Raw genomic sequence first — 12,213 nt, 5'->3', positions numbered from 1 at the left:
GTCTCTCTGGATAAGAGAGTCTGCTAAATGACTCCCTACTGTCAGTCTCTCTGGATAAGAGAGCCTGCTAAATGACTCCCTACTGTAAGTCTCTCTGGATAAGAGAGTCTGCTAAATGACTCACTACTGTAAGTCTCTGGATAAGAGCGTCTGCTAAATGACTCACTACTGTCAGTCTCTCTGGATAAGAGCGTCTGCTAAATGACTCACTACTGTAAGTCTCTGGATAAGAGAGTCTGCTAAATGACTCCCTACTGTCAGTCTCTCTGGATAAGAGCGTCTGCTAAATGACTCCCTACTGTAAGTCTCTCTGGATAAGAGCGTCTGCTAAATGACTCCCTACTGTAAGTCTCTCTGGATAAGAGCGTCTGCTAAATGACTCACTACTGTCAGTCTCTCTGGATAAGAGCGTCTGCTAAATGACCAAAAATGTTATTGCCATTAAACCCTTGCAACAGCCCGCTTTGTTGTCAACCTTCCTATGTTCTCCCCTGTCTCCCCGCTCCTCTGCACACTCCATTGGCTTCCAGTCGAACCACGAATCCAGTATTAGACCATGGTGTTTACCTACGGAAACAGCAAGAGAAACTGTCCCTCCCTACCTTCAGGCTCAAACGCTACACCCCAACCTGAGCACCCTACACCCCAACCTGAGCACCCTACACCCCAACCTGAACACCCTACACCCCAACCTGAGCACCCTACACCCCAACCTGAGCACCCTAAACCCCAACCTGAGCACCCTACACCCCAACCTGAGCACCCTACACCCCAACCTGAGCACCCTACACCCCAACCTGAGCACCCTACACCCCAACCTGAGCACCCTACACCCCAACCTGAGCACCCTACACCCCAACCTGAGCACCCTACACCCCAACCTGAGCACCCTACACCCCAACCTGAGCACCCTAAACCCCAACCTGAGCACCCTACACCCCAACCTGAGCACCCTACACCCCAACCTGAGCACCCTGTTCTGCCCCCTCAGGTCTCTTGGCCCTCTCACCCCTACGGGAGGTCAGCTCCCTGCCCGTCTTCTGAAACCATGCCTTTTTTCAAACATTATCTTTAATTATCTTCCTCCTCACCTTGACTTCCCTCCACAAAAATTAAGGAACCAGCTCTTGACCCCCCTCCCTGCGCCTTCTGGTTCTGACCTCTGATCGGGACATTAAGGATGTGTTTACTTCAATTAAATTCAATTAAATTCAAGGGCTTTACTTCTATGTCTGCGATATGTGGTTGTCCCACCTAGCTGTCCTACCTAGCTGTCCTACCTAGCTGTCCCACCTAGCTGTCTTAAGATCAAATTGAATGTTATTTGTCACGTGTGCCGAATACAACAACTGTGAAATGCTAACTTAACTTAATGTTCTTAAAACTGCATGAAGAAAATATTTACAAAATAAACCAAGGTTTAAAAAAGTAACAAAATAACAATAAAGAGGCTGTATTCTGGGGGGTACCAGTACTGAGTCAATGTGCAGGGGGTATAGGTTAATCGAGGTAACTTGTACATGTAGGTGACGTGACGGTGCATAGATAATAAACAGCAAGTAGCAGCAGTGTACAAAAGGGGGGTAAATGCAAATATTCCGGGTGGCCGTTTGATGAATTGTTCATGGCTTGAGGGTAGCTGATGAAAGTCACTCTAGATAAGAGCGGCTGCTAAATGATTACAATGTCAAATATGCATTTGTTTACATTTATTTAACTAGGCAAGTCAGAACAATTTCTTGTTTACAATGACGACCTAGGAACAATGGGTTTACTGCCTTGTTCAGGGGGAGAACGAAAGTTTATTTTTTATTTTAAAAAAAATCCTTGTGAGGTCGGGGATTTGATCTTGCAACCTTTACTGGTTTACAAGACCAACGCTCTAACCACTAGGCTACCTGCCTTTCATACGCATGACGAGCGTATGAAATAATCACAATGAGGCTTGAAATAATGGATGAAAGTGAGTTATATTTGTCCATTTCATTGTTACTTATCTGAATGAGACTTTATGCAGCACATTCAAGTTCACAATTCCTGTACGTTGTTGTTAGGCAATAATATGCTTGCAGATTTTCTATGTTATTGGACTGTATAAGTTTTGCCTTAAAATAAATCAGTTTGTTTTCACAATGGATAAAACAATCCTAAAGAAATCAACCTTTATGGTCAGCATGTGCCTCTTTTTAATTCTCGCAAATATTTGTTCATCCTCGTCGCCTTATATATCTTCCAAGCAGCGAGTATTTATTTGTTATGATGTAGCCTAATGCATATGGGTCCTCCATAAAGATTCCTTGTGGAAATTCCCCAAATGAATTGCTCTGTAAAATGCCGATGATGTTAACGAGGATGATGATAATTCATGACGATGATTAAAAAATATAAGTGAAAAGTTACAAATAAAAGCATAGATCTCTCGGTAAATTCAACAACATGCCCCCCCCCCATGTATGCAGTCCATTGTCAATTGGTGGTGGAGGGATTGGGGGGGGGGGTTCTTGGACCCGAGGCAGCCAGTAGCACTAGCACGATGATGTAATCAACATTTTTCCCCTCCTCACCCATTGAGGGGGGCTCGATAAATCTGTCTCGGGCTCCCGTGTAGGCGTGTTTCGCACCGGGTGAAAATTGATTGTATTCGTTTTGGGAACCGGGCTGCCTCCCGGGCGTTGAGTCATACATACTGTGTTCAAAAACAACTGGCAACTCGGGAAAAATACGAGGTCAAATCATGACGTTAGTGATTTTCAGTTTGGAAAGTCTGAGCTCTGGAAAGAGACAGAGATCTGGAGTTGGTTGACTGTTCAAATCGGTTTTTAACAGTTGGAGCTTGTTTTTTAACCAGTGGTGGAAGAAGTACTAAATTGTCATACTTGAGTAAAAGTAAAGATACCTTAATAGAAAATTACTCAAGTAAAAGTCACCCAGTAAAATACTACTTGAGTAAAAGTCTAAAAGTATTTGGTTTTAAATATACTTAAGTATCAAAAGTAAATGGAATTGCTAAAATGTATTTATGTATCAATAGTAAAAGTATACATAATTTCAAATTCCTTATATTAAGCAGACCAGATGGCACAATTTTCATTTTTTAAAAACTTATGGAGGATAGCAGCGACACACTCCAAAACTCATAATTTACAAACAAAGTCCTCCAGATCAGAGACAGTAGGGATGACCAGGGCTGTTCTCTGTTTAGTGAGTCCTCCAGATCAGAGGCCGTAGTGATGACCAGGGATGTTCTCTGTTTAGTGAGTCCTCCAGATCAGAGGCAGCAGTGGTCTAAAGGCACTGCATCCCAGTGCAAGAGGCATCACTACAGTCCCTGGTTTGAATCCAGACTGTATCACATCTGGCTGTGATTGGGAATCCTATAGGGCGGGCGCATAATTGGCCCAGCGTCTTCCGGATTTGGCCGGGGCAGGCTGTCATTTAAAAAAATAATTTGTTCTTAACTGACTTTCCTAGAAAAATAAAAGTTAAATAAAATTACAAACAATTACTATTCTATTTGAGATGGGTGCTCATCCCTCACCACGTTTGCCCGTTCTAGTCACGGGCCATAGACCGGTTTGCCACCGCTCAACATAATCGAATCCACCCATTCCCATTCACAGAGAACCCGGCTCGTCCACAGGACGTTCCGCCAGCTGTGAGACACGGTTCGGATGATGTCATTCACTTTCTTTCGTGCAGTTTTCACGAGACCGGAGGACACCGTTTTTTTTGTGTTGCGGTGAGAGATACGATTGGGAAGTGGAGGATATCTCGTCGAACGGACAGAGACAGAGGACGGTAGTTGACTACCTACGGCAAAACGACACGACTCTAACGGTTTGTCTGTGTGATGAGGGCCACATCATGCACCACTGATACCGTCTACGCTGTTGCTAGTTTTTCACCACACAGCTGACAAGCCAAAAGTGAACCGTAAAACAACACGTGAATCTATAGCCAGATAGCTTTTATATACTATATATTTTGCCATACAGCCTTCAGTGGCCGCATTTGAGAGAAAAGTGAAATTAGGTGGCTCTCGAGCTGGCTGACATTTCCGGAATCGAACACTCGCATATTCATCCTCCCAGCGGTGTTGTTTTAGCGTCTCAACATACACGCAATTGATCGCTATTTATGTGACAACGGAAGCAAGCAAAGTGAAACTAACGCTAACCATCATTTGATTTCCAGAGGATTTTTCTTGCTTTGGGAATAGAAATGGGCCGTGTTCAACAGTTCTGTAACTGTCTAGCTCGAGCTAGCTACTGTAGCAAGCTATCTCCGGTCGGGATCTAGTACCGTTATGTGCGTGCCTGTGGTCTTTACTGCCTTGATATTTGATACAGTAATTTTTTCAACATCTACAATCGAGATACCCTTGGCTTTGGAACGGGTAGAATTCTTGGACAGATTTTTTTGTTTTGGCTGAGGCATGAGAGACATTCGATCCATCCTTCTATCCCGGTGCTCCATCCAATACGGCGCAGTGTGAGTAGCCCATCCGGGAAGCGCACATCAGCAGAATCGCATCCTATATGCACCTTTGGGGTGTCGGGGGGCTGAAGGTGCTACTATAACGTCGGAGCGGGAGGACGTTGCCTTCCCATCTCAGGATTAAACCATGGCCAATGAACCTGTTATCCTTAATGTGTATGATATGGTAAGATTGTGTGTTGGAAGTTTTCTGTGCATGGGAATCAATGTAACGTACTAGCCTACTATTTATTCTCACACACACACACACACACACACACACACACACACACACACACACACACACACACACACACACACACACACACACACACACACACACACACAATAATGGATATTGAGTCCCTTGTTAGACAACCAGCCAGTCACAGTGTTGACCCCTCCTCCCTTCAGATATCTCCAGGCCAGCAGTCACAGTGTTGGCCCCTCCTCCCCTTCAGATATCTCCAGGCCAGCAGTCACAGTGTTGGCCCCTCCTCCCCCTCAGATATCTCCAGGCCAGCAGTCACAGTGTTGGCCCCTCCTCCCCTCAGATATCTCCAGGCCAGCAGTCACAGTGTTGGCCCTTCCTCCCCCTCAGATATCTCCAGTCCAGCAGTCACAGTGTTGGCCCCTCCTCCCTTCAGATATCTCCAGGCCAGCAGTCACAGTGTTGGCCCCTCCTCCCTTCAGATATCTCCAGGCCAGCAGTCACAGTGTTGGCCCCTCCTCCCCTCAGATATCTCCAGGCCAGCAGTCACAGTGTTGGCCTTTCCTCTTCTCAGATATCTGCCAGGCCAGCAGTCACAGTTTTGGCCCTTCCTCCCCTCAGATATCTCCAGGCCAGCAGTCACAGTGTTGGCCCCTCCTCCCTTCAGATATCTCCAGGCCAGCAGTCACAGTGTTGGCCCCTCCTCCCTTCAGATATATCCAGGCCAGCAGTCACAGTGTTGGCCCCTCCTCCCTTCAGATATCTCCAGACCAGCAGTCACAGTGTTGGCCCCTCCTCCCCTCAGATATTTCCAGGCCAGCAGTCACAGTGTTGGCCCTTCCTCCCCTCAGATATCTCCAGGCCAACAGTCACAGTGTTGGCCCCTCCTCCCTTCAGATATCTCCAGGCCAGCAGTCACAGTGTTGGCCCTTCCTCCCCTCAGATATCTCCAGGCCAGCAGTCACAGTGTTGGCCCCTCCTCCCTTCAGATATCTCCAGGCCAGCAGTCACAGTGTTGGCCCTTCCTCCCCTCAGATATCTCCAGGCCAGCAGTCACAGTGTTGGCCCCTCCTCCCTTCAGATATCTACAGGCCAGCAGTCACAGATGAGGATGTCTGAAAGTGACAGTGCTCAAACACCTAATTAAATCCCACTGTTTTAAAAAATTTAACTAGGCAAGTCAGTTAAGAACTAATTCTTATTTTCAATGACAGCCTACCAGGGAACAGTGGGTTAACTGCCTTGTTCAGGGGCAGAACGACAGATTTTTACCTTGTCAGCTTGGGGATTCAATCTTGCAACCTTTGCGGTTACTAGTCCAACGCTCTAACCACTAGGCAACCTTCCGCCCCACTGTAGCTCTGTTCTGCTGGGATGAGGGATGGGCTGGGACCAGAAATCGTCCCAGGCATTTCAAACACACTGGCCCAGTTGTTCTCATTAAGACTCCCACACCAGCAAAAATGTTTTCCCTAGAAGCACCCCTTATTAGCTGAAGCGCTAGCAAAACCAAATGCATGCTTTTCAACCGTTCGTTGCCCGCACCTTCCTGCCCGACTAGCATCACTACTCTGGACGGTTCTAACCTAGATTACGCGGACAACTACAAAATACCTAGGTGTCTGGTTAGACTGTAAACTCTCCTTCCAGACTCACATCAAACATCTCCAATCCAAAATCAAATCTAGAATCGGCTTTCTATTTCGCAACAAAGCCTCCTTCACTCACGCCGCCAAACTTACCCTAGTAAAACTGACTATCCTACCGATCCTCGACTTCAGCGATGTCATCTACAAAATAGCTTCCAATACTCTTCTCAGCAAATTGGATGCAGTCTATCACAGTGCCATCCGCTTTGTCACCAAAGCCCCTTATACCACCCACCACTGCGACCGGTACACTCTAGTCGACTGGCCCTCGCTACATATTAGTCACCAGACCCACTGGCTCCAGGTCATCTATAAGTCTATGCTAGGTAAAGCTCCGCCTTATCTCAGCTCACTGGTCCCGATAAGAACACCCACCCGTAGCACGCGCTCCAGCAGGTATATCTCACTGGTCATCCCCAAAGCCAACACCCCCTTTGGCCGCCTCTCCTTACAGTTCTCTGCTGCCAGTGACTGAAACGAATTGCAAAAATTGCTGAAGCTGGAGACTTACATTTCCCTCACCAACTTTAAACATCAGCTATCTGAGCAGCTAACCAATCACTGCAGCTGTACGTAGGCCATCCGTAAATAGCCCACCCAATCTACCTACCTCATCCTCATATTGTTTTTATTTACTTTGCTGCTCTTTTGCTCACCAGTATCAGTACTTATACACCAGTGTCACTACTTACACACCATCATCTGATCATCATCATCTGATCATCATCATCTGCTCATCTATCATTCCAGTGTTAACCTGCTAAATTGTAATTACTTCGCTACTGAGGCCTATTTATTGCCTCACCTCCTCACACCATTTGCACACACTGTATATAGACTTTATTTTTTCTCTATTGTGTTATTGACTGTATGTTTGTTTATTCCATGTGTAACTCTGTGTTGTTGTTTCTGTCGCACTGTTTTGCTTTATCTTGGCCAGGTTGCAGTTGTAAATGAGAACTTGTTTTCAACCAGCCTACCAGGTTAAATAATTATATATTTTAAAAAATCATTATAATTATGTGTAAAACACCTAATTTAGTCCCACTGGGCTAAAGACTGTAGTCCATCAGCCAGCCCATTTCCTGTCTAGGACCAAGTCATTGGCCGGAAAACTACAGGTCATGCAAGGGCTGCGTGTCACAACCCCAGAAAGATCGCCATGACGACTCAGCCTGAATATAATTCCCCTGCTCTATCCATCGCTACATTCATTGTCTTTAGCTGCCCTCCTAGAAGTCAAAACGAGGGGCGTTGTTCAAAACAAATGAATCAGTGATTGGATTGTCTCTAACCAATCAGAGTATGAAAGTTAATAACATCATCATGTAGGCTCTTGCCCAACCTATCAGATTCTGAGACCATTCAGAACTGTCAGAATGTGTTCGCATTCTAGAAATCGTAGGGGGAGGCAAATCCAGACTCATGGTAAATCCAGACTCATGGTGAATCCAAACTCATGGTGAATCCAGACTCATGGGGAATCCAGACTCATGGTTAATCCAGACTCATGGTTAATCCAGACTCATGGTTAATCCAGACTCATGGTGAATCCAGACTCATGGTGAATCCAGACTCATGGTGAATCCAGACTCATGGTGAATCCAGACTCATGGTGAATCCAGACTCATGGTGAATCCAGACTCATGGTGAATCCAGACTCATGGTGAATCCAGACTCATGGTGGAGAAGAAACACCCGTTTGGCTGGGTGATGTGGATGGGTAGCCAGGCAACCAGCAAGAGTGATCATGGCTTAGATTGAGAGTCATAGGCTTCATCCCAATTTTCTTCCCTTTGTGTGAACTAATAACCAGAATGGATTGGTGGAGATGATATACAATTTAGTCATTCAGCAGACTCTCTTATCCAGAGAGACTTACAGTAGTGAGTCATTTAGCCGACTGTCACATCCCTCTTAAGGAGGAGACCAAGGCGCAGTGTGGTAAGCATACATTCTTCTGTAATTAAAGCAAGAACACTGAACAAACTAACAAAACAACAAAATGAACCGTGATGCAAATATGAGTAGTGCAGACAGGCAACTAAACATAGAATAAGAACCCACAAATAACCTATGGGAAATGGCTACCTAAAGATGGTCCCCAATCAGAGACGACGATAAACAGCTGCCTCTGATTGGGAACCAATTCAGGCAACCATAGACCTACATATACCTAGACATACTAAAACCCCATAGATAAACAAAAACCCCTAGACAATACAAAAACTAACATACCCACCCTCGTCACACCCTGACCTAACCAAGATAATAAAGAAAACAAAGATAACTAAGGTCAGGGCGTGACACAGACTCTCTCATCCAGAGAGATTTACAGTATAGAGTCCATACATTTTCATACTTTTTTCATTCCGGTCCCCCTTGGGAATCGAACCGAACTTTATAAAAAAAAAATTGATTGATTGAAGACTCCCTTCAGCCGTTTTTAAATCCAAGTGCACACTTTGGAAGAAGGGTAAAGATCTATACTCTGAATGACTGTAATCTCTGAATGACTGTAATCTCTGAATGACTGTAATCTCTGAATGACTGTAATCTCTGAATTACTGTAATCTCTGAATGACTGTAATCTCTGAATGACTGTAATCTCTGCAGTAACCAGGTTTCCATCCAACCGTTTAAATGCGGACAAATTTACTTGACGCATTTAAAAAAGTCACGACATGGGGCTTAACGGAAACAGGAAATGTCCGCATATGGTGGGATCTTTTTTTGTGTCTGTGAGAATTAATTTGTGGTGTGTGCCGAATTTTGGATATGCGTGTAAATATTGATATAATAAACATATGGAAGTAAACTAGGAGTCAGTCGACTTGATCATATGTTGTGTGGTCGCCCCACTACGACTAGTTTATTAGGCTACAGATGAAATTAGTTGTAAACTTCACAGGGTGATGAGCTTGATGCTCCTGTCCAGTAAATATCGAGGGTGTTATTCTGGTGACATCATGATCGATGCTTGGCGGCCATTAGACAAGTAATAAAATCGGTCTTGTCCATAATAGTGTCATCATTTAGACTAGCCTACCCAGCATCAATATCCTGTCCACAAAGATCAATATCCTGTCCATGAGCGTCAATATCCCGTCCACGAGCATCAATATCCTGTCCACGAGCATCAATATCCTGTCCACGAGCGTCAATATCCTGTCCACAAGCATCAATATCCTGTCCACAAGCATCAATATCCTGTCCACGAGCGTCAATATCCTGTCCACAAGCATCAATATCCTGTCCACGAGCATCAATATCCTGTCCACGAGCATCAATATCCTGTCCACGAGCATCAATATCCTGTCCACAAGCATCAATATCCTGTCCACGAGCGTCAATATCCCGTCCACAAGCATCAATATCCTGTCCACGAGCATCAATAACCTGTCCACGAGCATCAATATCCTGTCCACGAGCATCAATATCCTGTCCACGAGCATCAATATCCTGTCCATGAGTGTCAATATCCCAATATCCTGTCCCACGAGCATCAATATCCTGTCCAATATCCGACGAGCATCAATATCCTGTCCACGAGCATCAATATCCTGTCCACGAGCATCAATATCCTGTCCACGAGCATCAATATCCTGTCCACGAGCATCAATATCCTGTCCACGAGCCTCAATATCCTGTCAACGAGCATCAATATTCTGTCCACAAGAGCATCAATATCCTGTCCACTAGCATCAATATCCTGTCCACGAGCATCAATATCCTGTCCACGAGAATCAATATCCTGTCCACGAGCGTCAATATCCTGTCCACGAGCATCAATATCCTGTCCACGAGCATCAATATCCTGTCCACGAGCCTCAATATCCTGTCCACAAGCATCAATATCCTGTCCACAAGCATCAATATCCTGTCCACGAGCATCAATATCCTGTCCACTAGCGTTAATATCCTGTCCACGAGCATCAATATCCTGTCCACGAGCATCAATATCCTGTCCGTGAGGAGGAAAGAAAGGACCTCAATTTGCCAAATGTGCTGAGTAGGACTTACCCTGCATTCAGTGGAAGCCACATCATCTAGCCACTTACCCTGCATTCAGTGGAAGCCACATCATCTAGCCACTTACCCTGCATTCAGTGGAAGCCACATCATCTAGCCACTTACCCTGCATTCAGTGGAAGCCACATCATCTAGCCACTTACCCTGCATTCAGTGGAAGCCACATCATCTAGCCACTTACCCTGCATTCAGTGGAAGCCACATCATCTAGCCACTTACCCTGCATTCAGTGGAAGCCACATCATCTAGCCACTTACCCTGCATTCAGTGGAAGCCACATCATCAAATCAAATCAAATCAAATTTTATTTGTCACATACACATGGTTAGCAGATGTTAATGCGAGTGTAGAGAAATGCTTGTGCTTCTAGTTCCGACAATGCAGTAATAACGAGCAAGTAATCTAACTAACAATTCCAAAAAAAACTACTGTCTTATACACAGTGTAAGGGGATAAAGAATATGTACATAAGGATATATGAATGAGTGATGGTACAGAGCAGCATAGGCAAGATACAGTAGATGATATCGAGTACAGTATATACATATGAGATAAGTATGTAAACCAAGTGGCATAGTTAAAGTGGCTAGTGATACATGTATTACATAAGGATGCAGTCGATGATATAGAGTACAGTATCAACGTATGCATATGAGATGAACAATGTAGGGTAAGTAACATTATATAAGGTAGCATTGTTTAAAGTGGCTAGTGATATATTTACATCATTTCCCATCAATTCCCATGATTAAAGTGGCTGGAGTAGAGTCAGTGTCATTGACAGTGTGTTGGCAGTAGCCACTCAATGTTAGTGGTGGCTGTTTAACAGTCTGATGGCCTTGAGATAGAAGCTGTTTTTCAGTCTCTCGGTCCCAGCTTTGATGCACCTGTACTGACCTCGCCTTCTGGATGACAGCGGGGTGAACAGGCAGTGGCTCGGGTGGTTGATGTCCTTGATGATCTTTATGGCCTTCCTGTAGCATCGGGTGGTGTAGGTGTCCTGGAGGGCAGGTAGTTTGCCCCCGGTGATGCGTTGTGCAGACCTCACTACCCTCTGAGAGCCTTACGGTTGAGGGCGGTGCAGTTGCCATACCAGGCGGTGATACAGCCCGCCAGGATGCTCTCGATTGTGCATCTGTAGAAGTTTGTGAGTGCTTTTGGTGACAAGCCGAATTTCTTCAGCCTCCTTAGGTTGAAGAGGCGCTGCTGCGCCTTCCTCACGATGCTGTCTGTGTGAGTGGACCAATTCAGTTTGTCTGTGATGTGTATGCCGAGGAACTTAAAACTTGCTACCCTCTCCACTACTGTTCCATCGATGTGGATGGGGGTGTTCCCTCTGCTGTTTCCTGAAGTCCACAATCATCTCCTTAGTTTTGTTGACGTTGAGTGTGAGGTTATTTTCCTGACACCACACTCCGAGGGCCCTCACCTCCTCCCTGTAGGCCGTCTCGTCGTTGTTGGTAATCAAGCCTACCACTGTTGTGTCGTCCGCAAACTTGATGATTGAGTTGGAGGCGTGCATGGCCACGCAGTCGTGGGTGAACAGGGAGTACAGGAGGGGGCTCAGAACGCACCCTTGTGGGGCCCCAGTGTTGAGGATCAGCGGGGAGGAGATGTTGTTGCCTACCCTCACCACCTGGGGGCGGCCCGTCAGGAAGTCCAGTACCCAGTTGCACAGGGCGGGGTCGAGACCCAGGGTCTCGAGCTTGATGACGAGCTTGGAGGGTACTATGGTGTTGAATGCCGAGCTGTAGTCGATGAACAGCATTCTCACATAGGTATTCCTCTTGTCCAGATGGGTTAGGGCAGTGTGCAGTGTGGTTGAGATTGCATCGTCTGTGGACC

At 45.7% G+C, this 12,213-nt stretch overlaps 1 protein-coding gene across 1 annotated transcript in view; it reads left to right on the top strand.

Annotated features, from left to right (window-relative positions):
- Positions 1 to 3,600: 3,600 nt before the first annotated feature.
- The window catches only part of LOC112256974 (deubiquitinase DESI2-like), a 13,315-nt gene continuing 4,702 nt past the window's right edge, over positions 3,601 to 12,213 (top strand). The window contains exon 1 of the mRNA XM_042325138.1: positions 3,601 to 4,663. Within this exon, the coding sequence (XP_042181072.1) occupies positions 4,625 to 4,663 (39 nt within the window). The 5' untranslated portion in view covers positions 3,601 to 4,624. The remainder of the gene's footprint in view (positions 4,664 to 12,213) is intronic.

Source organism: Oncorhynchus tshawytscha, linkage group LG08 (assembly GCF_018296145.1).
Source record: "Oncorhynchus tshawytscha isolate Ot180627B linkage group LG08, Otsh_v2.0, whole genome shotgun sequence".
Taxonomy (NCBI): domain Eukaryota; kingdom Metazoa; phylum Chordata; class Actinopteri; order Salmoniformes; family Salmonidae; genus Oncorhynchus; species Oncorhynchus tshawytscha.
Note: the sequence above shows the minus strand (reverse complement) of the source record. Positions and strands in the feature narration are given on the sequence as shown.